Raw genomic sequence first — 27,414 nt, forward strand, 5'->3', positions numbered from 1 at the left:
GGTGTCACATTCTCCTCATGAAAAGCCCTGTTTATTGGCTTAATATTCAACCGGTGCGGCCAAGTTGCCAACAGAAGTTGAATTGGGTTACAGTATGTTTGGGTTACTAGGCTATATTTTGAGCGTTGGGGGGAACAAATGTTGATTTGTCAGAGGCAGGCCAACGAAATGGAAATGTTATCCCTTTCCCTTACCCTTGTGGTCAGTAAGCATTGTTTTCAATGCGTTTCCATCGTGTAGTACCCATTTGTAATGTACCTGGGGTCTCTATGAAGTACTGCCTGAGGGTTCTTCAACAGTAGGGTTGTTGTGCACTCATGTAAAAATAGGCCTGGTGGTATCCCTGTGTTATGAGGTAATGGCAATATTGTTATCTAGACAAACAAGATGGGTCTAATTTCATTCTAAAGAGTATTAACCCATTAAGACCTGAGGTCGATTCTAAAAAAAATCAGTATTCTGACATGTAATGTCAGTTTTCTGAAAAATGTATGTTGCTGATAAATAATGAGCTACGTTTACATTTATTTGTTTGTAAAACCATAGGATATACAAACAAAGGCTATGAATTACTTGGATGCTAGGAACTGCAAATGAAAAACCTGCTCGCATATTGTACTTCACAAGTCCTAGTACTCAATGGTAGCTCACTCACTTATATCAGGTTGAAAATAACACATTGTATGTAAAGTTTTCAAAAGTCGTATTGAAATTATTAAGCCGTGGCATGATGCCATACATAATATAGTCTAAAATTATAATTTACTCTACAAGATATAGTCTTATTGAAATAACCTGTGTGGCAGGGTTGAGGCTGTGCAAATGCACTATCATTGCTTTTATCTGAGGGTTGAATACCGTATTTCTCTTAGGGCTGCAATTATCAATTACATTCTTAGCAATTATTCTATCAATTACTTTTTTGATGAATCAAATAATCAAAATGCAGGTTTCTTATACTTTCAAAACATTTACATGAATGTATCAATGAATTGCTGTAATTCTATTTTATAATTTGTCGTGCAACGGTGTGACACAAATATCAAAAATAGCCAATCTGTAGAACGGCTCGATAAATGGATCTGTTTGATTAACTATTGCACCCATAATGTCTTTGTTAGCTTGCTCACATCCACTAAATAAGAGCCCCCTCTATTATAGTCATCCTTATGGAGGTTTCATTGGTGCCTAATATTAATTGGCTCCATAGAGAAATCCTATCAGCCTAAAGCCATGTAATAATTCTTCTATTGGCGTTGTGATTATGAAAGTGTGTGTGTCTGTATGTCTGTGTGTCTCTGTGTGTGTGTGTGTGTGTGTGTGTGTGTGTGTGTGTGTGTGTGTGTGTGTGTGTGTGTGTGTGTGTCCAGCAGTATGACATCATGGGTGGAGAGAAGCGTGAGAGTGGCGTGCTGCAGAGCCCTGCATAAAGCTCTCATTTGTATTCCCCGTTCTCTGTTCTGCACCCCCCCCCCCCTTCCCTCCCTCCCTCCCCGGGGGGCTCGGGAGAGGGCATGGATCATTTTGTGTTCCTTACTGAAATAGATTCCGCTCCGTACTCTGTCTGTTGAAACATAAAGGAGACTTAGTTGGCCCACTGCTACAATGTTTTTTTAGGAGAGCCTCCGTTACACATGAGCTGTTTAAACTCCACACGCTCAAGAGTGTCGATTTATAATACCCAACCCCACCCCTTGAATGAATAATTGTATAACGTGCACTCTCTCTTTCTCTTTACTCTCTGTCAAATTCACATGACATACTTACAGATACATGACTGTCTCACACACACACACACACACACACACACACACACACACACACACACACACACACACACACACACACACACACACACACACACACACACACACACACACACACACACACACACACACACACACACCAGACAAAGTTACCCTAGTGACAGAATTAATTTCTCTGTCCTGCATTTTTAATGCATTACATTTATTATACATAAAAGATTTCCTCTTTTTAGTGAATGTAGCCCCGTGCCTTACAGTATCTCACTCACTGTTAACACTACTACTGTCTGTCAGTCAGTCACTCTCTCTCACTCTCGTTCTCTCTTTCTCTCTCTCTCTGCCTACCTTCCTTTCTTTCACCCTCTACCACCTCCTCTCTGTCTCTCTGTCTCTCTGTCTCTCTTCGCTCTCTCTCATCAACAGTGTAAGCCTATAAGATCTTTGGCATGGGAAATAAGTAGCAATATTTGATTATGAAGCTCTTACTCACTCTGTAGATGGGGATTCTGTAGCTTATAATTGTGTGCCAGAGAGTGCAGACAACTCTCTATCTCTCTCTTTCTGTCTCTCTTTCTCTTTTTCTCTCTCTCTCACACACACACACATACACACACGCACGCACGCGCGCGCACACACACACACACACACACACACACACACACACACACACACACACACACACACACACACACACACACACACACACACACACACACACACACACACACACACACACACACACACACACAGCTGGAGAAGACCATCAAAAGAACATATTCTTGGTATTAATTGGTATTGTGATGTGTATTGGATGACACAGTTATTAGGTTTTCATGCTCTATTGCAGTGTTTCCCAAACATATGGGTCCGCAAATCAAAAAGGGTCGCGGACAAACTTTTATGGGTCGAGAGTATCCCGTTTTTTACCTTTCCTACAGAAATATAAAAGAAAATGGAAAACATTTTCCCCAAAATGTCCAAGGTTTAATTTTTTTTTTTTAATAGCCGATCTACAAGCTCACAATGCACCGTGATGCGACATATCGTGAGCTTATAGATATTTTCTATATTTTTGATTTTTTAAATGATTAATTCATAATGTTTATTTTTTCTAAGTCTGGGTCCAGGGGAGACACCAAAGTTCTCTTTTGTGTCGCAAGCTGAAAAGGTTTGGGAACCTCTGCTCTATTGTGAAGCAGCTGCACAGCAGATTCAGCATTGAGTGGCTTTCTCTTCCATCCTGTCCCATTTCCTTTCAGCTAAACTTGGCAGAGGCATGGCATTACAACAACAGAGGGACAAATCCTTACTCCTTAGCAATAAAATCTTGACATTCCAACAACTTAAAATGTATGTACTTTTTAACATGGACAACTAAATGGCTGTTATAAATAAGAAATGTAAAGGGGTAGTTTCGCCTACCTCATCAGCTTTTTAAGAAGGCTCCAAGGTGAGGTCTCAAATATTTACGGTTTAAAGGAGAATTCCGGACAAATTAAGTGTTGTCTTTGATGTCTCGTTACTCACCTACCGACGTAAAAAGTGGCGTTCTTTTTTTCCATAGATTCCCCTGTCGTCATTTTTTAAACCCCCTCCGTTGTCATAATGGGAGCGCGTGGGTTAGGGAAATTCGTCTATTATAACTATTATAACTGATGCAAAGTTATTTTTTTCTCTACTACGATTCATTGTAGAGTCTCATGATAGTCAAACATGCGCTGAAACTTCCTGCGAGGCTACCGTTAATGGCGAACGATTTAACACTGGATGCTTGTTTCTTTCCAGAACCTGGCAACTCGTGTTGCCAGGTTCTGGATTATGACAACGGAGGGGGTTTAAAAAATGACGACAGGGGAATCTATGGAAAAAAAGAACGCCACTTTTTACGTCGGTAGGTGAGTAACGAGACATCAAAGATAACACTTAATTTGTCCGGAATTCTCCTTTAATGTCTAGGGCAGCCCATAATGCATTTCTTCTGTCCAGATGGCTTGAGAGCATGACCATAACATTTCTCTACATGCTTCTGCAGTGGAATACAGTTTGGAGGTCAGCTTTGAGCTCATCTAAATGTGTTTATTCTGAAATTGAATAGAGCTTATATCTATCCCTGTTTAGATTATCCAAAATGATGACGAACACCAAGATCTATGCTGGCAAAATTGTGGCAATCGAGGTTCACTTCTTCATGTGCTGTTTGGGACTGTCCAGCTGTTAAATCAATCTGGTTATAAGTAATATCCTCTATCCCTATAGTGTCAGAGTTTTTTGGGCGGTGAAACCGCCCCTATAAGTGAGATTTGGAAAAATGTACATTTTCCTGCGCTGTGATCTGGGCCCAGGAAATTTGTACAATTATCCTGCGCTGTGATTGGCCAATCACAGTCTATTCAGGACTGTGATTGGCCAGTGTCACATGACACATGTGCATAGCCCTATATAAGAAACCATAACTTGAAAAAAACCAAAAAATTGTTTTTTTCAAGTTATGGTTTCGTCCATCATAAAGAGTGTTTCAATAAATGTATTTATCTTTTGTACATGATTGGTTGACTCCATTCAGTATTGTGATTAGCTAGCAAGACACCGCCCACTTCACACAGGGTGTGATTTTTTTTGTTCAAGTAAATTTCCCAGTATGTGTCCCATAGCATTCGTGCTGGGTCTAAAACCTGACATTATTGTTGGAGTTACTGTTAACAGCTCTGGAGCGTAAACCAGTCTGCTTCTCTAGGGATTCTTGGCCGGAGGAATATTTGCTGAACGTGGAACGGGCAGCCTGCCTGTTAAAAGACATTTGATAAGGACCTGGATGGCCGTTGGGGCACTGTACGCAAGTTACTTGTTTGATCATGTAGTAAAGAGTAACTGGTTACATTAGTCCGACCTGCTCAGAGTCAGGTTTTGGGTGTCATGCCTGGCATTCCCCCCAACACACACACTCACGCACGCACGCACGCACGCACGCACGCACGCACGCACGCACGCACGCACGCACGCACGCACGCACGCACGCACGCACGCACACACACAGCTCACAGTGAATGAGGAAGGTCAGAGTAAATGCCATCAAAATGTTGAATTGGATGGATTGGCTTCACTGGGACTAAATTTGTCTGGCTTGACTTTTTATATAGATGCTATGTTTGCTTGCTAATTTTGCTTAATTAGTTACTTTGTAGCATTTTCTTTCCACAACTACTAGGAAGGTTAAGTACGCAATGCACCTAGCATGTACATAGTAAAAAGACAGATGATACAATAGGCTGTATTGTGGAGATATTTAGATAGGTTCAACATCTGGCATTTCTGGCATTTCTTAAATGGATTTCAATCAACACAGGTCTTGTGGCCAACAAGAGCCAAAAGAGAGGTTGGTGAGTTTGTTTTTAAAATCAAACTATTGCTCTTTTATCTTCCACTTTGTTATTCCCTTTGATTTTGGTCCAATTACCCATCATTTTCATCTTCCTGCTGAATGCAAAATTGCCCATCATCAGCCAACATTTGGAAAATATATGTATTTCTGTTCACAGATGGAGATAGACATGTCACAGAAGTACTGTGTTTTGCACTTAAGTGCCCCTTCAATAACTCCAATTTCCCACTCCATGGGGCTTTGATTAAAGGATGATCTTCTCTCTATTGTGCTTTAGTGGGATTTGATTCAGCTACCTTTTTGTGTTGGCAGAAAGCTGGTTGACTGTGTGGACTTCTGTCAGACTTCAGTTCCAGTGGGAACTAAAGGGGACGGCTGGTTTTGTGTTCTGTGTGACAGATGGGGACGGTGCCTATTGATCATTGTTTTTTTTACTCCTGGGGAAGTACGCTTACATACCATTTGTTCAGATTAGCTAATATAACTGTGACTGATCGATAGTGCCAAATTTATATTTGTGGACTGTTCTGCATCAGAGCATATAAGCATATTTCATGATCAGATCCTTGTCATTCACGTAATTGACTTGCATGACATAAAATATTTTCCATTATATAGCTTCACCTTTTCACATTAAAATCATAAAACTAGTGGATATAGCTCACAATGCATCACAATGCAAATGTTATGTTTATTATATTTTTATATATATATATATTTTTTTTTAATTTAATGATGGACAAAATAGGGAATCATCTCTTCCTCGATCACACACACCACTAGAAACCAACAGGAAGTGGGGCAGAGGTCAACGCTACAGTGCCAAGAACATAAACGTTTCAAATATTCCTTTGTCCCGTGGGACATTTATGGATAATAGAGAGGCACAAAATAATAAACTAAGTCCGGGGCAGAAAAGTATCCTTCATTCTGACTAGTGGGCTGATTAATTTACAACAGAACGGTGTGGGGCAGACGCACACATTTACTTAACGAGCTTGAGTCGTGTATGTCGTCGCCGCCGGCGCTTAGTCTTGGAGCTCAGACAGTGGCGGCGAGGGGAGGGCAACGCTGTAGACGCGCCCCAGACGCTGCTGTGTTGCCTAATGGCTCCCTCTATTAATAAAAGATAAGAAGTCAATTATTGAGCCGTCAAAGTGAGGTATCGGGGCGGCTCCTGCTGCTGTTGCTGTTGATGACTGCTGGTAGGGAGGGGGGGGCTCTGTGTGGAGGTGGGATGAGGCTCTATCCTCAGGGTGTCGGTTCCAATCTCAAGAGGCCCGACATGAACCAGCTGATGACAGTCTGCCTCTCTTTATCTCTATCTCTTGTATTTTCTCTGTCTCTCTCTCTCTTGTACTCTCTTTCTGTCTCACTTGGTCAGTGTCTCTTTCTCTCTTTCTTTGCCTGTCTTCATTCTCGCTCGTTCAGTTTACAAATTACACCAGTAAAATAAGCCTTGTCTAAACCAATCAATCTGCAGTCCAAACGAAGAACCATAAGAATGACAGTATTACAAAGGAAATGTACACATTTTAATGCCCTTTCTTTCTTACTGACATAGTGTGAACTGTGAACATTTTCATTTTATGCAGTGCCTGGATACATATTGTGCATCAGATCAGGTGAGTGAAAGATCTCGTACTTAATTTATACTTGGTTGCATGCCAAAAATAGCAGATCTAAAAGCTGTCCTGTGAACTTGTAGATTGGCTGTTTTTGGTACGTGACACCGGCGTGCAACTAAGTATAAATCAGGTTTTCGGATTGGATGGTGTGCGTTTTCGGATTGGATGGTGTGCGGTGGTAGAAGTCTATGCTTGAATAAAACTCCCGTCTCTCACTTGCTTCCTCAAACCAACCTGCACACACATAGATGTTGTCAGTGGTGGAAAGTAACTAAGTACATGTACTCAAGTACTGTTCTTAAGTACACTTTTGAGGTATTTTTACTTTAAAACATGCATTAACCAGTTCAGCCCTATATATACTTCGGCTATATGAAAATAGCTGATCTACAAGCTCTGCGAGCTTGTAGATCTGCTATTTTCAAAAGATTTTGATACATTTTGAAAATTTGTAAATTGGGACATTCTGCGTAATGAGTACTTTAACTTTTTGTACTTTAAGTATATTTTGTACTTTTACTCAAGTAAGTTTTGAATACCGAACTTGTACTTGTAGCAGACTATTTCTACAGGGTATGGATACTTTTACATACTGTAATTACAACATGTGAGTGCTTCTTCCACCACTGGATTTAGTGGCGCTGTTCTCTCATCTAACCAGTTATGATGTATGGTGAAACCAGCAGCTGACACACTCTCTCTATTAACCTTTTATTTAGTTTCACATCCCTGTCATTTAATTTGTTTTGACTCCATTAACCCTCTTCATTTTGTTTGTGTTATTGCATGTCATTTGGGTTTTTTTCTGTTGTTGGTATGATACAATTATATTTTTGGGGACTTTGGGATTTTGTTATTTCAAATTTTTTTCCCACATTTTTGTGTGTGTCTTTTTGTGGTTTATAGTTTTAAAAATAAATTCTCATGTTCTGTCTTACAAACTCTCTGTCAAACACATACAAACACTTTGTTTCTGAGTCTTGCATGCACACACACACACACACACACACACACACACACACACACACACACACACACACACACACACACACACACACACACACACACACACACACACACACACACGCGCACACATACACGCACACATACATTTGTGCCGTTATCTCCTTAATTAAGGAATACCACAGCAACGCTACTTTCTTCCTTTGAAGATTTTGTTTTTCTGAGAGAGTGAAAGAGTGAGAGCAAAGGCGAAATGGACACAAGACACAGGGAAGAGAAAGAAACCAATTCAAGATTATTGGTATACAGGAGTAGAATTATTAGATTTTTGTACCTCAACATTGTAGCAGCAATGTAACCCAATAAAAAATAAAAAAGAATAGCAACAATAGTAATAAAACAAAAATTGCATACTCTGTACATTAGTCATAGCACACCTTTGAGGCGCTTTAAGCTGCTGTGTGCATAGTTCCTATACTACTTAATATTATCCATTCTAGAAGTAGGAACCCTCTGTCTGGATATTATTTTCTCCAATTGAGGGGGAATGAGTGGTAGATGGATGGAGAAAGAGAGAGTGGGTGAATTGGTTCCATATCTCTGGCCCTCTACAGCCCCTGGCTGTTCACCAGAAATGTAATGATCTACTGACACACATTTATTGAACAAATACCAGTAGACTCTCTATGGCTGTCTAGCTGGAGTTTAGACTTTGCCTCCTGTTGTCTGTTTATTAGCCAGCCCTAGAAAAAAAAATGTTTATGTTTGAACTTAAGTAACTCAAAAGTGTGTGTGTGTGTGTGTGTGTGTGTGTGTGTGTGTGTGTGTGTGTGTGTGTGTGTGTGTGTGTGTGTGTGTGTGTGTGTGTGTGTGTGTGTGTGTGTGTGTGTGTGTGTGTGTGTGTGTGTGTGTGTGTGTGTGTGTGTGTGTGTGTGTGTGTGTGTGCGCGTGCGTGTGTGTGTGATATTTGAAGAATGTCCATATCTGTGTGAATGCTAATTTTTTCTGCACATGGATTTCTCCTTAAATTGTTTTAAGGAGCGTTTGTTAACAAGCAAACATTTAATTTAAAATAATGAATATATATGTATATTTACACACACACACACACACACACACACACACACACACACACACACACACACACACACACACACCATTTGTTGAATGTCATCCCCCTACTGTCTTAACATTGCCCGGTCTCTTTCCATTGTCACTGTCAATAAAGACTACAAAATGCCCCAAAATATCTAAAACTAGAAAAAGTGCTCCTCGGAGCCCAGGTCTCCGCCAGGTCAGGTAGGTTATTGTGGGCCAGCAATGTTCGGAATTAGCCAATCAGGATGGAATATGAAAAATTGGACGGAACCATCTTGATCACTTGACTATATGTGTACCGATTTGCATGATGTTTGAATTTGTAGGAGTAATATAAAAAAGAAAAGTGTTGCAAAATTGGCCTCCTGGTGGCGCTATAATAGGGCAATGTTAAAAGGGTGGCATTTGTTCTTCAATGTAGTGCGAATGTGCGTGCAAAGTGTCACCACAATCGCATGATTTGTGGCATTTTGTTCAAAACGGGCCACTCCTGCAAACTTTAGATGTCAATGTTAGCCAATCAGGATGGAATATGAAAATTTTAAAAGATCCATCGTGATCACATGACTTTAGAGATCAAGTGTACCGATGTGCGTGAAATTTGGATACATTCTGAAGGCTTAATATCAAAAAATTTGTTTTACATAAGTCGGCCTCCTGGTGGCGCTATGAAAGGCAAATGTGAAAAATGCAGGTCAGTTGTTTTTCCTTGGCCTCTAGGAGTGTGCGTGCAAAGTTTCATGCAGATCGGTGCAGTTATAGTTAAAAACACAAATCGTCCATTTATAGCGCCACCATGAGGCTGATTTGAACATTTTCAAGTGGCATTTCTTCCTTGGCCTAGTGGGAATGTGCGTGTGAAATCTCACGGAAATCGCAAGCTGCGTTCATGATTTGAGGCATTTTGTTGAAAACGGAGCAATCCTGCAAACTTTGGAAGCCAACCTTAGCCAATCAGGATGAAATATGGAAAATTGGACAGATCTGTGTTGATCACATGACTATAGAGATACTGTGTACTGATTTGCGTGATGTTTGGATAATATCTGTAGGAGTACTGTCAAGAAATGTGTTTTTTTTTTGTTTCTCCTGGTGGCGCTATAAAAGGCTAATTTGACAAATTTGGGGCAGAGGTTCTGCTCTGGCATCCAGGGAGTGTGTGTGCACAGTTTCGCTGCGATCAAGCCAACGGTGCCGGAGATTAGCTGTACACAAAATGACGGACACACGGACACACGGACGGACGGACACACGGACGGACACACGGACGGACGGACAGGGGGCAAAACATACTCTCTCGCCATGCCTTTCGGCCTGGCGGAGACAATAATAATAATAATATTTAAACTATAAAACATCAAACAAAATCAAAGTGCACCATTCCCGATAAAGCCGATCGATTTGACATATCACGTGTATGTGCTGCGAATATATTTTTTCCATCTTAAAGGGACGTGTACACAAGGCCTCAAATGTACCAAAAAGGAAGAACCAAGACCAAGACAATTTAGTATTATACTTACAAATATTCAGTTTTTCATTTCTGTTATTTTGCCAGAAAATAATGATTAAAGGAAAATACTATAACAAGTAATGTGCCAAGTTGCCTGGTTTACATTTATAGCATTACAGTCATTTTGTTTTTGGATACGCGTCTACTTGAGTTTTTTCTAGGTGTGTGCATGTATTATGTCCGAAGTCCGAACATACATTCCTGTTTGTATGCAAGCACACAAGCAAATCACTATTCGTCTATTTAACACTGAGACAGTAAAAATATTTTTTTATGCTCTTAGATTTAAATTGACACTCCCTGGTCCCACTTACATCGTACCATATAGTCTACGCACTTATCCCGAACTCCCAGTCTTACTCCTGTCATTCTATATCATTCTATAACCTGTTTGCTTATCCCCAGCTTTTCTACGTACTTCAGTACAGAGGGTCCAGAGCTTCCTAATAGCAGCTCTGTCCCTTCAGGCGGCGCACATAGCACCCTGTCATCTCGCTGCATGTCTCCTCAGCCAGCCGGTAAACCCCACACCTGAATATTGCATGAGCAGCCAAGTGTTTGGAAGGCTTACAGCACACGTCTGAATAATGGGAAGGTCCACAGGAGATTGGGTTAGACGGTTTGTGTGTATGTGTGTGATTATGTGTGTTGAGGCGTGGCAAAAATCTCTGGCCAGACGTTGTTTGTGTACTAGAGGGTGTGCACGTGAGAGCACGCTTATAACACAGACATGCAAACCCATTGGGTGTTAGCATGTCTGTCTGTGAGAACTCAGGGCTAGAGCTTGACACTACCAGGGTTCCGGGTTCGATTTCCTGTCTTTCTCTGCATCCTCTTTTTCTACATTTTTCTTTCATTTATTTTCCTCCCTTTCTATAGTTTACTTTCTCTCGTTGAAGTGAGTGTCACTTTATTGCTTTCTATAGGTATTGTAGAAGGATAAAATGTTATATTACAGAGTGAAGTTGCTGCATCATTCATCGCTCTCTGCAAATGTCAGGTAGATTATCACTGAGTCATCAAACACAAGGTGCCTCTTTGCTGCATTTCCCCACATGCTGCTGTGTGTTTTGGAATATGAGTCATCCTAAAAGCAGTGTATGTGACACAGTGATACTGTGTGTGTGTGTGTGTGTGTGTGTGTGTGTGTGTGTGTGTGTGTGTGTGTGTGTGTGTGTGTGTGTGTGTGTGTGTGTGTGTGTGTGTGTGTGTGTGTGTGTGTGTGTGTGCGAGATGTAGATAGTGGATGTGTGTGTGTACATGATTATTTTTGTGTGCAAATTCTCAAATTAATTGTGTGCATGCATGTCACACATGCACTGTGTGCATCCATTTCCCCAGTGTAGTTCTCCATTTAGACTTCTGTCATGTCTTGTGGCTTCTAATGGCCACTGCAATCTATTGATCTGTATTCCTGTTTAATATCCAATTCCTGTATGATGTTTGTTACATTAATTCATTTGGAGTCAAATTGGAGTTACCATAAAATATCTAATCAAGCCCTTTGCCGTGGTATTCGTGATTAATCAGTAATTGATGAGGCAAGAGGAGTCGAAGACAATATTATAGGTGGTGATGGATATTCTAGTAATGTCGGTGGTACGGTAGTTCTGCCAACGAACTCAGAGATCAGACCATAGTTATACTAAGCTGCTACGAGGACAAGCATGAACCATAAAGACAGGTTATATACCAAAACAATAGCTATCAGGCCTGGCGGAGACATCTTGGCTCCTACAAGCTACAAAATATTAGATCATCTCTAAGGCACAAAGATGAACAAAATAAGGTAATATAAAAGAAGGTTAGATACAAACAACCATAATAGGCTAATAGCAATATAATATAATTCTACTATTCTTCCTCACCGTCCATATTTATATTTAGTCTACATTTTCAGTCTGCCAAGATCATGGTTTCATATTCATTTCATTTCAAACCTTTATTTATTCTCGAAGGACATGAGGTTGCCCTCATTTGCAGTGTTGTCCAGATACATCACAGTACAGTTTCATTTTCACATCAATATTCATATCAATGATAAAACAAAACAAAACCGAAACAAAACAAAACAGAAACTTTCCCCTATCTTGTGATACAACACAGATTTAAAAGCAGTTGCAGGCACTTGTGGGTAGGTCTGCAATCAAAGATTTAAATTGACCGTATGTTATGGGAGAACATATCTTTAATTTAAGCTGTAGGTCATTCCAAGTGGTTCGGGCACTAAAACAAAAGGCTGTTTTCCCCAGTTCAGTCTTTACTTTGGGGACCTTTAGCGTGAGCCAGTCACTGGAGCGTGTCCTATATGTTACAGGATTCCAATCCAGCAGTGATTTAATACACAATGGCAAAGTCCCATCAATTGCCTTAAAAATAAACAGGTACCAGTGTTTGTTTCGCCTGTCCGCCAAGGAAGGCCAACCCACCCTATCATACAGGATGCAGTGATGAGTCCTATAATGTTCACCAGATACAAATCGCAGAGCAGAATGATAAACTGTATCCAAGGGCTTGAGGACAGACGGAGCAGCCTTCCCATAAATGACATCTCCATAGTCCAACACAGAAAGAAAGACTGCTTCAATAACCCTTTTCCTACATGTCATTGGGAAACTAGCTCTGTTCCTGTAAAAAAAAAAGCCAATCTTTTGCCTTAGTTTACAGGCAAGATTGTCTATATGGCATTTAAATGTGAATTTGTCATCAAGCCATATTCCAAGGTACTTGTATTCATTACTTTAAAATATTACTTTACTCACATTCAAAAAATGTCCATCAGTGGCTGTGTTGTCATGGGTCCTGTTGGAAGTGTGATTGCATTGCTTGTGTGCTGCCTCGGCACCATGTGCAATTTAGAGGGGTACCGTGTCACTCTTTGGTTGCTTCTTTGCTGGTATCATTCATATTCTTGGAAATCCAACACAAAGGTTAGCAGTAGAATTGTTTTACCTAAGAATGATGTTTCTGGGAGTCATCAGCTGACTTTAACCTCATGAACCCTGCATACCTATTCTGGGGCGAACATTCAGCGAAAATAGCTCACAATGCGTTGCGATGCATTGTGAGTTTGTAGATAGGCTATTTTCAGCAAAGTGATTTGATGTAGAAGGGGAAAAGGAGATGGCAAAATGCAAAAGGTAGACCTATAATAATATGTTAGCACAGAGAGCACATTTGTAGTTTTTTTTTTTGCATACCTCCCAAGTTAGCCAAACCTAGGAAGGTTCCATTTGTAATTCATACTCTGCATAGTGGCAGCAGTCTGGAAAGAAGTTCGGAACAACTGAATGCATCAGTGCAACTATATCCCCGACACCAACATACCAATCAAAACAACAACAAAATTCTTAATGTGTGAGTTAAGTGATATTCATAATGTTTTGGAAAATATATTCACTTGTTAACCAAAAGAACCTCATTGTTAAAATATATGTTTGCATTGGGGAGTTGTGTTTGCCTTGCTGGGAAAATCCTGTAATTGGCCCTTGTAGGCTGGCTGAAGTCAAAGCCTAGAAAAACAAAAAGCCCTGACGAAGAAATTCTGTCTGTCAAAATGTCTGTTTCTGCAGTTTTCTCAAAATAAATTGTTTGCATCCACTATGCCCTTTGTCTCTCTTTCTGCCTCTCTATTCTTTCTTTTTTTTTGTCTCTACTTTCACCCATCTCTATCCTCTCTCTGTACCCCAACAACCCCTGCACATGCTCAAACGCCCTCACACACACACACACACACACACACACACACACACACACACACACACACACACACACACACACACACACACACACACACACACACACACACACACACACACACACACACACACACACACACACACACACACACACACACACACACACACACACACACCCTCTCTCCTCCTCTTTCGCACACAAACAAACTAGAAAGTTATGTGCTCAAGGTCCAGAGCCAGAGGACCAGAGAGGTCAAGCCAGAGATTTGGGCCCTATGGTCAATGTGAGAGTAGGCAGTGGTCTGGCCAGTGGTCCGGCCCCTAGCTGCCTCCCTGGCAGTTCCCTTCATGCCATGATAATACCCACCCGCTGGAGGGAAGAAAAACAGAAAAGAGTGCCTAATCATCACTCTGACCTTCTCTCAAGTTGACTCAATTTGCCACCTTACAAATTCAGCTTTCAATACACTGTGACTTCATTAATTGCACAAAGCTGGGCCCAAACAGATGCTTGTTTTTAGGAAACCAGAAGAAAACGCTGTGGGCAAATGTCAAAGTTGTGAACCAATATAATCAAAGGAGGTAAGCGCCGCAGCGAAGTTTGTAGCTCACTAGACTAGAGCGTCTGGTTCAGGGGAATGGCGTCATTCATGAGAACGGCCTCAGGTGGTCTTGGTACTTAAACAGGCCAAGACGAATGTCGTGTACTTTATAGCTGTTAAATGGTTGAGTGTGGCCTAAGCCCCTGTTGCACGTCACCATCCATCACCTGTCACCACCCTTCATGCATCTGTTTATCCTTTCTTTATCTGTTTATCTTTTACTCTGTCACTCTCTATTGTGCCCTCTGTCTGTATCTGTTTCTCTCTCTCTCTCTCTCACTCTCTCTCTCTCTCTTTCATCATGTCTCTCCTCCATGGTGGACTGTCAAATAAAGCTGGTCGTAACAGTGGTGGAAAAAGTACTCAAATGTTTTACTTAAGTAAAAGTATCAATACTGCAATGTAGGAAGTACCCTGTTACAAGTAAAAGTCCGTAATTCAAAATGGTAAAAGTACAAAAGTATTGGTATCAAAATGTACTTAAAGTACCAAAAGTAAAAGTACACAAATGCTTGAAAATAGCAGATCTACAAGCTCACAACGCGTCGCAATGCGACGTGTTGTGAGCTTGTAGATCGGCTATTTTCAAATAGCCTAGGTATAAAATAGGGCTAAAGTGGTTAATGTGTGTTTTATAATGTAATCTTTTATATCTGCAAAGTAACTAGTAACTAAAGTTTTCAAATAATTGTAGTGGAGTAAAAGTACCATATTTGCCTCTGAGATGTAGTGGAGTAGAAGTAAAAGTATAGACAATTGGAAATACTCCAGTAAAGTCAAAGTACCTCAAAATTGTACTTAAGTACAGTACTTGAGTACGTGTACTTAGTTACTTTACACCACTGGTCGTAGGTCATTCTCTCTCTCATTGTATTGCCCCCACTCTCTTGCTCTCCTCCATCTTTCCTGCCACTCACAGATATTATGTATTATCTATTGAATCAGAAGCAGCATTCAAAAGGAGAAAAAGAGCATGTTGTTGATGCACTTACTGGTCCCAGCAGTGGAGGCATGCAGGCAGCATGTGGTGGGCTGGACTGGCTGCAGGCGTGAGAGGTGTCAGTGTGGAATGGAATGTCATGCCTGTAATTCCAGGCTTGTATGGCTGAATGAGACAAGGACAGGGAACAGTCTGTATGTAGGTGGGTGTATGTATAGCGTATGTATACAGTATCTCTGGGTATGAGTGTGTGTGTATCTTTGTCTGTATGAATGTGTACATACAGTATACGACGTGTGTGTGTGTGTGTGTGTGTGTGTGTGTGTGTGTGTGTGTGTGTGTGTGTGTGTGTGTGTGTGTGTGTGTGTGTGTGTGTGTGTGTGTGTGTGTGTGTGTGTGTGTGTGTGTGTGTGTGTGTGTGTGTGTACAGTGTGTATTTAAATCATTGGAATGCTGCGTTTCACTGTCACGTCTCTAGTCTCAGGTTTCAGTGTGCTCCGGGCTCTGCAGCCGGGGCGCAGCGTCCCCTGTGGCCTCTACTCTACTCTCTTCTGTCCTCGTTCTCCTTTGATGTTGGAGCATCGCAATTAGTCAACACTTTCTCATTCCCAACTCGTGCTTGGTAGTTGAACACACGTGTATAGAAATCCCACGGCGTCAATAGGTATGACATAACAAAATGAGACATACCAAAATTAGAATGGGGGAGAATGCTGGCTTCCCCCATACTTCATCCAACTCTGGAGCAACAAAGACAGGTCTGCAGGTGCTGATAGTTCAGTAACCTTCTGAAGGTGACTCGTCATCGGCCACAGCTAGATGGGAAGGATAGTTGCTACCTCCGTCCGTCATGATGGCAGGGTAATTCTGTCAGCCTGACGGGTGCTGGCAGATACAGCGGATACGGGCAGACATGAAGAGACAGCATCGTCGGTTTCATCCTCCTCTAATTGACGTGACTCGAATGGTGATGCCTCAACAGCTAACACAGGGATCAAGCTAACTTTTGATGTCTTTTGTCTAATTATCGACGCCATGTGATTTCCTTTTAAGATATTTTTGGGCCTTTATTGATAGTTCTCAGTGTAGAGAGACAGGAAACAGGGAGAGAGAATCGGGTCCGTGAGATGCAGCAAAGGTCCGTTGGGCTCGGGAATCGACCCAGGGACTCGATGTCAAGCTGTGGTACGCGTCTTAACCACTCGGCTATCGGCGACCCCTGATGCCATGTAATTTCTATAGAAGTGTGTTGGACGGATGCACATCCTACATTCTAAGTGCTTACCAAGTTGGCAGACTTCACAACCTTAACCACACGAAGACAGGCATCCCTTTTCCGGGCATGTCATAATAGGCAAAAATAGCAGATCTAAAACTCACAAATGGCTACAGTACATCACAATGCGAGCTTGTAGATCAGCAATCTTCACTATAGACGAACAACAAAGTATATAATGGTTACCAACCAGCTCAAAAACTTTATTTTTTATTTTTTATATCCCACGATTTTGTAACCCCTATTTTTTCACCCTAGTGCCAATGCCTAAGCGTGTAATCCTGGGCACTACCTTCCCTCTGCCAACCTAGGGAGGCCAGGGCCGAGCTCATGCCTCCTTCAATGCATGAGAGCCGTCTGACCTTCTTATCACCTGACAGGGGAGAGTTTCCCTGGTTGGACGTAGCGCGTGGAAGGAACACGTTATTCCAACCAGTTCCCTTCCCCTCCATCAGGCGCCCCGGCTGGCCAGGGGGAGGCAGTATAGTGACCAGGATTACTGCATGTTTTTTGTGAGGGTACCTACCCTAGGAGACACGGGGAGAACATGCAAACTCCACACAGAAAGCTCAAAAACTCTTAACTGTACACTGCAGTTACACTGCAACCAGCCTTCTTGAATTTACACTTGATTGGACCAATAGACTGTTTAACTGTTGTCTTTAATTTAAACACACCATTATCCCTCCTGTCTGAGTATGTGTCATAAAATTTGTGTAATGGTGGGCCTATCACTGTTTGCTGCCAGCTTGGTAACCTTGCCTCAACCTTGATGCCTCTGTGTACAGTATGAGTCATGTCACATGTGTAACTGCAGTATGGCCATAACAGTTATGCATGGGTATTTGACTAGCAGGATGCTCATATTCAAAGGAAATTCCTTTTGTTTGGCAACTCAGATTGAATGTTAAGTTGTTTTTTCACATTCTTAACGTATAGATAATGCTCTTATCCAGTGGCTCAGTCAAGCAGAATAAGCTTAAGTCCCAAGAATGCCAACATCACAAGTAATAAATTGTGTACAGGATACAATGTTCAAGATGATGATAGAGGCCTAATAGAGAAGGCAAGGTGGCCATTTCTGCTCCCTGGTGGCACCATTATTCAGTGCTGCCCAATGCTATCATTTGTCTCTTTTGTCACTTTTCTCATTCAACACCCAACGACTGAACACTGCTAAGTGCTAAGAGGAAAAGTATAGATTATTCATCCATGGAAGGCGTGCTGGGTAGAAATGTTCTTTATGTATCAATAAACTGCTTCACACAGTCACCCGGATTCACATCAAGCAGCTGCCCAGTACAGATGCGGTTGAGAAGTTGGGGTTTCATTGCCTTGCTCAAGGGCACATCAGTGAATCCTCATAACCGCCCATACTTTTGCAGAAATTGCAGCCAGTGTGGGACGGGTCCTCAAGCCCGCAACCTTCTAGCTTCTAGACTGGTTTTCTAACCTTTAAGTTGATATCACCCCTTCCTCAATAAAATAAGTTATTGATTGATAGATTACCTGATTGATTTTTGTTTTAGTATGATGGACTTCGACATGGGCTTATACTGTAGTATGCACCCATACAGGCTACAAATAAAAGGTATCATGAGGTACCTTTTCTGTAACATATAATCCGATTTAAGTAGAATAGGACTTCAACTCTAACCAGGAGAAAAGTCAAATCAGGGATAATAAATCACCAATGCATGCACTGTAAAATGTGTTACACTGAGAGTGTAAAAATGTAACCAAGTGGACCCGGAAGGGTCCATTTGTACATGCTCAGAGTTAAACAAACACTGAGGATTTTACAGTATGATGTCTAGCTAGAGAGGAAAACCACTGTCTTGTCTGCCCGTGCCAAACTCTGGAGTCAATGATGTCACATTTTCCCCCATTGTTCGCAGAGAAGTGGCAACACCCGATGGCATCTGTCAAAATATTTTATGATGTCTGTAACCGAGGAGCTGCTCTGGGTTCCTCTAAAGAAAGAGTTTTTGAACTGAGTTCTTCAGTCGGAAGAAGTAAGAGGCTTTGTGTTTGAAGGAAAGAGACAGAGATGGACATTGTTTATTTGTATAGCACATTTCATACCGAAAAGGAATTCATATAGCTTTTTAGAAGTCATAAAAATACATCCAAAGGCATTAAAATATTGATGTATGTGAGTGTTTACCTTGCTTATTGTAAGTTGCTCTGGATAAGGCTAAATGCCTAAATTGTAATGAAAAGAAATAAGGAATAAAAGGAATAAAATAGATAAACAGGAAGTAGGGGTGTGCCGATATATCGTCCCGCGATATATCGCAATACGTTTTCGTGACGATATGTATCGTTTTGGGAGAAAAAAAATATCGTTTTGAATTATTATTATTATTTTATTTTTTACACAATAATAATAATCAGGCATGCAAACAGCCCCGAGGTGAAAAGGGTGACAACATGGTTTTTTTTTTCGGGTCAGGTGTCACACTATTGCCCTAAGTTTGCATGTCTGAGTAATGCAAAAACAGAATTATTTGTTTGCATTTGCTTTTTTTCTCCCCCATATATTTTCATAATAAAAAAGTGCGTATCGTATCGAAATCGTATCGAAGTTGTGAGCCCAATATCGTATCGTATCGTTTCGTGAAATTAGTGTATCGGCACACCCCTAACAGGAAGACAGGGAGACATAGAGAGTGAGAGTGATAGATGGGTTGGGTTTAGAGATAAACAATAGATCGGTTTGGTTTCTTCAGGTACGCAGATAGGTGAGAATGTAGGTTCCCTCATCTCTGGTCTTACCAGGCACACGTGATGAGAATGGTGATGATGTCCTTTAGCACACAAATAAATTCATAACCAGAAGTGGGTCACTGGATGATGAGTCAGAAAGAGGATGTTTCAAGGAATATTGTGTTGTTTAGTGGGTCCTGTTCAATGCAAGCATTATTGTCTTTCCAATTGGTCTTATGATATGTTCTGCCAATCTGAATATTGTAGACTGAAGCCGCCACTTCATGCTGACATGGTGCTGCATAACATTGTTATGAGTACAACTCGGCTCCCCTATCTTTATAGATATGGTCAAATCTCTGCCTTCAGCAGAGAACTGTGACCACCAACTTTTGTGTCTCTCAAGATATCAGCCAATAAAGTTCTAACTTACCATACTCAATTGGCTCCAACTGCATCTCCCTCAATATCGCGATTGATCCAAAATGAATGGAATTCTGGATCAGTTTCAATCCTGGAGTTTCCTATCAATGGGATTGGTATTTGAGATAAAAGGACAGTGCCCTCAATACCCTCTGTCTAACTACTTCTCCAAAGTGAGTGACACCCACAGCCACAACACTAGAGGGAGCGACCATGATCTGGTACCACCCAAATTCAGAACAAAAATGGTAAAATTCTCATTCTACTACTCTGCCACCAAAATGTGGAATGCCCTGACACCATCCATTAAAAAGATGTGAATCACTGGTTTCTTTCAAAATTGGCCTGAAAAAAACATCTACAGTATCAGGAGACCACAGGCGGAGGAGAATGAAATTCCCATCGAAAGGAGGTGTCATTCACTGCAGCCGTTTCGCCCTTATCTCCTTTGTACATATAGTGTTTGTATTTGTTGACTATGAGACTTTCTGAAAAATAGTACTTTTGCAAGCGTTTCAGTTTAGTGCAACAGGAGCGTACCTATATGTTCCATCAGCCCTAAGTTCCCTCAAAATGAACACTAACCCCAACCCCAAGCCTAACGTTAAACTGAGGGAACATAGGTATGACTGTGCAACAGAGTCATATGAACATTTTGAGAATTTAAAATTAATAAATCTGTTTAGACAACTGCACATGATGGCAGACGGCTTATTTTAATTGACGACAATGCATTGAAGACCGCATGGATGATTGTGTGTGTACTGTGTGTAGTGCTGTTCTATACCGCAGCTATGCTGGCTTGCATCACTACCCTCAACTGCAAAGCAATGCAGACGGTGGTGCAGACAGCTGAGTTCATCAGTGGATGGGAGCTTACCTCTATCCAGGACAAATACGGCGGACGGTGTGTCAGCAAAGGTCGCAGGCTTATCAAAAATACTAGCCATCCAGGCAGTAGATTGCTAAATAGCTTTTCCCACAGACTTATGAACGAACAGGCCAGGAAAAATGCTAATACCCTCTTAATACCCTCACCCCCACCGCAACTGCCTTTCTAGGGTCAGGGCAGGCTGTGGTACAAGTCAAGGACACTAGCACGGACAGATGTTTACTGTATAACTTAGGAGAAAGAACTGTGCACACAGCACCTTCAAGCACCTTAAGCGCTAACAGTCAAGCTATTCTTAATACTGCTGCTATTCTTTGATTATTAGTTTTTTTTATTATATCCTAGTTTTATATATATGTATTATTATTGTTAATACAATGTTTGAGGAAGCAGAACAAAACCATTTTACTCTTGTGTACCTGTAGTGTACACACAATGTAACTATAAAGAAACCTTGAACCTTGTTGTTGGCACAAACAGAATGCATTTTCATCATCATCGACGCTGATGATGGTTGAAGCTGAAACAGGTTCTCGAGTTTACACTCAACGAAGACTTGGAAAAGATTCCGACGGCATGGGAACAGCTGTCATTACACGCAACCATTACATGCGGTCGTGAATATTTATAGCTCCCATACCATTAATTCATAACATGCCATGCACATCGAGCTGAGTTAAGACTTTGAAACGATTCTGAAACTCAATTTCCAGCTGTGATATTGTTTTCTTTGTACCTGTCCATGATTATTCCCATGAGTGACATGCACAGCATGCACTGACTGCAGAGCCCTGGATAGACAGGGGTTGACAGAGTTTTGCATAATGGGTGGTTAATTGCCATATATTGTTTTCTTAAATATACACAAAAGGCTGCTGTAGATTGCCTATTTTTGAAAGATTTCAATACATTTTATGATACCTTGTGAAACGGAACATTCTGCATAATGTGTACTTTTACTTTTGTACTTGTACAAATTTTGAATTCCGGACTTTTACTTGTAACTGCAAGTAATTGCAGTATCGGTGCTTTTACTTCTAAAAACTATCTATCTATCTATATCTATCTCACTCTCACTCTCACTCTCACACTCTCTCTCTCTCATGCACACACATATACATGCCACGGTAGCTGAGAGTGCTCCACTTTATTCAGTTCTCAAGGTTGCATGTTAACCTATCAGTAGAGAATCAGTAGTGGATATAAACTATTGCCATGACAACCTCAGACAGTCCAATGGACACGTGAGCAGCAAACCAATATTTCGGATCCAGATTGCACAAGCAGTGCATTTCTACAGATCACTTTAAAAAGGCCTGGCCTTTTTCTGCTTAATGAGTTTAATAGAGAGAGACTCCGATTGGGGTCCAACATGTCTGCCGTGTAGCTCTAATAATTATTCATGATTCATGTCTCTTATTGCTGTGGAAACCTTTGTATCTCAATATTCAAACTTTTTAGTTTGTTTTTGTATTAATGCCCTATTTTGTCACACTATAGTGTCACACAAAAGTAGCAAAGATTGCCTATCTACAAGCTCACAATGCGTCGCAATGCAACACAAGTGTGTCTGTGGGTTTTATAAATATTGAACCAATGAATAGTATCAACAAGAGCTTATGACCAAATAATAACTGCATTGGATCCATTGGAACATACATTCTTCCATTTCTTGAAAAGACATACAGGGTTTCTGCCCGACAGCAACTATAAGAGGTGGTTGAGTCGCGGCTGCCTGTATGTCTTTAGAACATCAGAAGCATTAGAGCTATCAAACCTGTTTGTGGTGAGTCATCCTGGACTCATCCTAGTCTATTCATCTCATATTAACGTCCCTTAGCTCAGTAGTTCTCAAAAGTTTTCATGCCAAGGACCCTCAAATTGATATATATTTGGCCGTAGACCCCCATCTGAAAATCTTATGTGCCAGGGACCCCCTGAAGAGAAGATTTAAGTGAAAAAAAAAGTTTCCAAACATTTTTTCATATTTTTCAAAAGAATAAAAAAATTGTACAAGCTCGCACTGTGAGCTTGTACATCTGCTGTTATTGAATAGCCAACATATAAATGGATAAAGTGGTTAAAATGATTGTGACGCTATATTAACAAACTTAGCTGGGGGACCCCCTGGAACCCCCCAAGGACCCCTGGGGATCCCGGACCCCACTTTGAGAACCAGTGCTTTAGAAGCAGAAGAAGCTATCAAACCTGCCAGTGATGAGTCAGCCTGGATTCACTCTAATGCTGTGGTTCCCAAACAGTGGGTCGCGGGTCCATTTTAAAATCCAGACATTTTTCAAAATAATTTCATGACTAAATACCAAAAATCGAAGAAATTCCATAAATTCGAAAACAAATGTTTAAGAAGTAGTGAAAATAGCCGATCTACAAGCTCACAACGCATCTCTTGTTTGGGTCATGGGGATTTCTCTTTTGGGTCTCGAGCTAAAACGTTTGGGAACCACAGTAGGCTTTCATGTCATATTAACATGTCCCTTAGCTCAGACAATTTTCCATTAATCAATTATTTTTCAGAGCGATCATTCTATCGCTAATTGTTTTTATTAATCAGATAAATATCAACAAATTACTTGACCACTTAAATCCTATTTTGTACTTTGAAGATTTTTGCCTATAATGAGATACCCAAAATAGGGATTATTAATCAATTATTGTATTACAATATTTATTATTGATTATTTTTTATAATCGATTAAATCAATTAGTTTGATTAACTGTTGCACCCCTATTGCTCTATATGGTTTGGTTTGGGGTGTGTGTGTGTGTGTGTGTGTGTGTGTGTGTGTGTGTGTGTGCGTGTGTGCGTGTGTGCGTGTGTGCGTGTGTGCGTGTGTGTGTGTGTGTGTGTGTGTGTGCACACGCGCGCGCGCGCGTGTGGCAGGGATATGTTGATGTTGATGCTTGCGCTTGTGTGCATGTGGTCATACATGTTTTTCTCTGCCAGCGTGTGTAAGCGTGTGCAGTGCACATGTGCATGGTTTTGTGCGCGTGACTGTTTTAAGTGCAGCATCTGTCGATTTGAAGCTGCTCTCATGTTTCAGATATGAGAAGTAACAGGATCCTGTCCAGTGCTTGGCTGGAGTTTGATTCAGCTTGCCTGGCATGATTAGGAACATAAGCCTGAAGGTTAGAGAAGCAGGATCGTGTTTGAATCCCCTCACCAGCAGGGGGAAAAATCGCAATGGGGGCAATTGAATGAGCATCGCCTCTCTCTCTACCTATAGTCAGGGGATATTAAAAATATCTTGGAATAAATTCCTTACCAAGAAATGTCTTCACCAATGTGTTTGTAAAAGTGTCTAGTAACACATCTCATAAAGACTGAAATGCAGTTTCCCTAGGGGAATTTTTGACAGCTGCTGAAAGTTGGGGTACCCACCATAACCTTATGCGGGGAAAAAAATCAAAATTTAATTCTGTTTTAAGTAGCATGTGAGGGGTCAAACTAGGGTGTTTTTATGATTCTGAATCCATTGCAAGCATTTGTTTTGCACCAAAACCACTCCTTGGGCTAAAAACGGCCATAGCCAACCTTTTCCAGGTAATTTTTTGTGTAAAAAGCCCATTGACATTGGGGCGTTTTTAGCCCAAGGAGTGGTTTTGGTGCAAAACAAATGCTTGCAATGGATTCAGAATCATAAAAACACCCTAGTTTGACCCCTCACATGCTACTTAAAACAGAATTAAATTTTGATTTTTTTCCCCGCATAAGGTTATGGTGGGTACCCCAACTTTCAGCAGCTGTCAAAAATTCCCCTAGGGAAACTGCATTTCAGTCTTTATGAGATGTGTTACTAGACACTTTCACAAACACATTGGTGAAGAAATTTCTTGGTAAGGAATTTATTCCAAGATTTGACATTATTCTGAGAATATTCCCTGACTACTAATATTGCCACTGACCAACCATATAAGAATGTGGTAGGGCTCAGTTCCCACCCAGTGTCAGCGGATTTGCGTAACAGACTGCGGCTACAGCAGTGGTGGAAAAAGTACTCCATTTCTTTACTCAAGTAAAAGTATCAATACTGCAATGTAGAAACAAGTATTGGCATCAAAATATACTTAAAGTACCAAAAGTTCTCATTATGCAGTATGTCCTGTTTCAAAAGGAATCATATGTATAAAATGTATTAAAATCTTTTGAAAATAGAAGATCTACAAGCTCACAACGTGTCGCATCACGACGTGTTGTGAGCTTGTAGATCTGAGCTTGTAAAAAAAGTCTTCAAAGTAACTTGTAACTAAAGTTTTCATGTAATTGTAGTGGAGTAAAAAGTTCAATATTTGCCTATGTAGTGGAGTAGAAGTAAAAGTATTGGAAATTGGAAATACTCCAGTAAAGTAAAAGTACCTCAAAATTGTACTTAAGTACAGTACTTGAGTAAATGTACTTAGTTACTTTCCACCATTGGGCTACAGTGCTATAAATAAAAACATCTGAATGACCAACCATTGCAAGATGTGGAGCGGATTTACGTCTAATTCAGCCAATTCAATCACTTCCATTCCCTGTGTGTCTGTGCTTGTGGGTTCAAGTGGGAATACCAAGCTAGCTCACCTGAACATCCATAGAGCTATAGAATATGAAATATTGCTTCCTTGTGAACTAGCGTTTGTATTTACCTTTATTGCATTGCGATACATCCGGTGTCAGCTATGTACTGTGAGTGTGTGATGTCAATATCTGTCTCCACTAACACAGAGACAAATTGCCTACATGTCGTCGCTGTCGGGGGAAATCTCATATGTCCAAAACCGTTTCAGTAAATGGGAAATAAGAACCTGTGTTCCAATGGATTCAACTTAGTTATTTATTATTTAGTCACAAGCTGTTTATTGTTTATTCTGTTCAATATTTATCAAATCCACACGCACACTTGCTTCTAAAATAGCAAAAATAGCAGATCTGCAAGCTCACAGCACAATGTGACGCATTGTGAGCTTGTACTTCAGCCATTTTTGTTACTTTTGCGTGACACTCCTGTACGACAAAGTAACATTCATTCATGAAAAAACGACAAAATATGGAGATACAAGGTTTCGCCTGACAGCGACGACATACAGTATTGTATCGCTTGACGGATGACGTGATTTTTCATCGACTAGGGCTGTCCTTGACTAGCATGACAGATGTAAAAGAATGATGTGTCCATCTGCTTGACTGTTATTCTAAGGCCTAATTTATGTCCCAATCGTACGGTCAAAAATTGCAGATCTACAAGCTCACAACGCCTCGCACCGGCAACAGCAATACATACAGTATATTTAGTCTGATTTAAATACGTACAAATCAGAATTACGTCTCCTGTCAAGATCCTGTCCTCTCCTCTCTCCTGAGGAAAATGTTGTATAAATCTTCCTGAGCACATTCAGATGTAGGACAAGGGAGGCAGAGTGAAGTGCTGCCCGCACTGTGCCACAGTGCAGATATAGAGCTAATAATACGACACAGTCTGCGGTTCCGGGAGCAGCCAAATGGAAGCTTATGAAAGAGCGGGGAGCGATGGCGGTTGTGAGAGTCAGGACCACATTGCACTGCAGTTCACTGAATTGGTTTGCCATTCATTCACTCACTCACTCCCTCGCCGTTTTCTTTCTGCGATCTTGTACATTTTTGAAAAATCTTCAAAGTGTGAGAACTACTGATTTTAGAAGGCATTTGTAGAATCGGACTCAGGTCTTAATGGGTTAAAATAAATGCACCTGTGATCCTAGTTTACTGAGGCACCACACTGTCTCTCTGCATTTGATGCACTTGACATGTTTACCCTGCTTATTGTAAGTCACTCTGGATACATTGTTTTGCTTTTGCTTATAAAGGGTGCATATTTTCAAATGACACTCTTATGTTTTGAACCAAATTATTTATTTATTTGTTTGTTTGTTTGTTTATTTAATTTATTTATCAAAAGTGCTTTTAATTTTTTTCATTGACCTCAATCTCTATGCTGAGCTTTGTGCAGCCTGGTGCCTCATTTAATGCATTGACCACCCACCCACAAGGTTGTGGGTTTGATGGCTTGTTTCCTGTACAGTATGTCATCTCTCCTCTGTGACCTCACTTTCCTGTCACTGTGAGTCAGATATGTGCTGCTATCATAAAAAAAAAGAAGACGAAAGAAATGTTTGGAAAAGAGTGTTAGTATACTCAGAGTTAAATGAACATGCAGGATTTCACGGTGTAATTCCATTTTTAGACATTTGATCATGTACTAGCATCATGGTCCAATTTTAAATAGCACCTTTCCTGAGTCCCTTTTAACCCTCTGGCCTGCAACCTTTCAGAGATCTGGAAGATCATCTGTAATCAAAAGAAATGTGGACGACATCAAACCCTATATATAACAGTTTATCCTGCATTCTCCGACTTACATTAAGCCCTGGATTCACGCTGTACATAGGCTGCATATTGCTATTGTTGGTAGAAGATATCATATATGCAAATTGTTGTCATCCTTTCAATTTGATTAATGAAAAGAGGTTTTATTGTTCAGTCGATGAGT

At 40.8% G+C, this 27,414-nt stretch overlaps 1 protein-coding gene across 13 annotated transcripts in view; it reads left to right on the plus strand.

Moving 5' to 3' along the window:
* Window positions 1-27,414, plus strand: part of pacs2 (phosphofurin acidic cluster sorting protein 2) — a 78,595-nt gene that overhangs the window by 11,642 nt on the left and 39,539 nt on the right. For 9 of the 13 annotated variants that reach the window (XM_080415090.1, XM_080415102.1, XM_080415101.1 and 6 more), the window contains exon 2: window positions 6,741-6,770. The exons of the other annotated variants lie outside the window; for them this stretch is intronic. In XM_080415090.1, the coding sequence (XP_080271216.1) occupies window positions 6,741-6,770 (30 nt within the window). The remainder of the gene's footprint in view (window positions 1-6,740; window positions 6,771-27,414) is intronic. 13 annotated transcript variants of the gene reach the window in all.

The sequence above is a fragment of the Gymnoscopelus braueri genome (assembly GCF_963280865.1).
Source record: "Gymnoscopelus braueri genome assembly, chromosome: 19".
Taxonomy (NCBI): Eukaryota; Metazoa; Chordata; class Actinopteri; order Myctophiformes; family Myctophidae; genus Gymnoscopelus; species Gymnoscopelus braueri.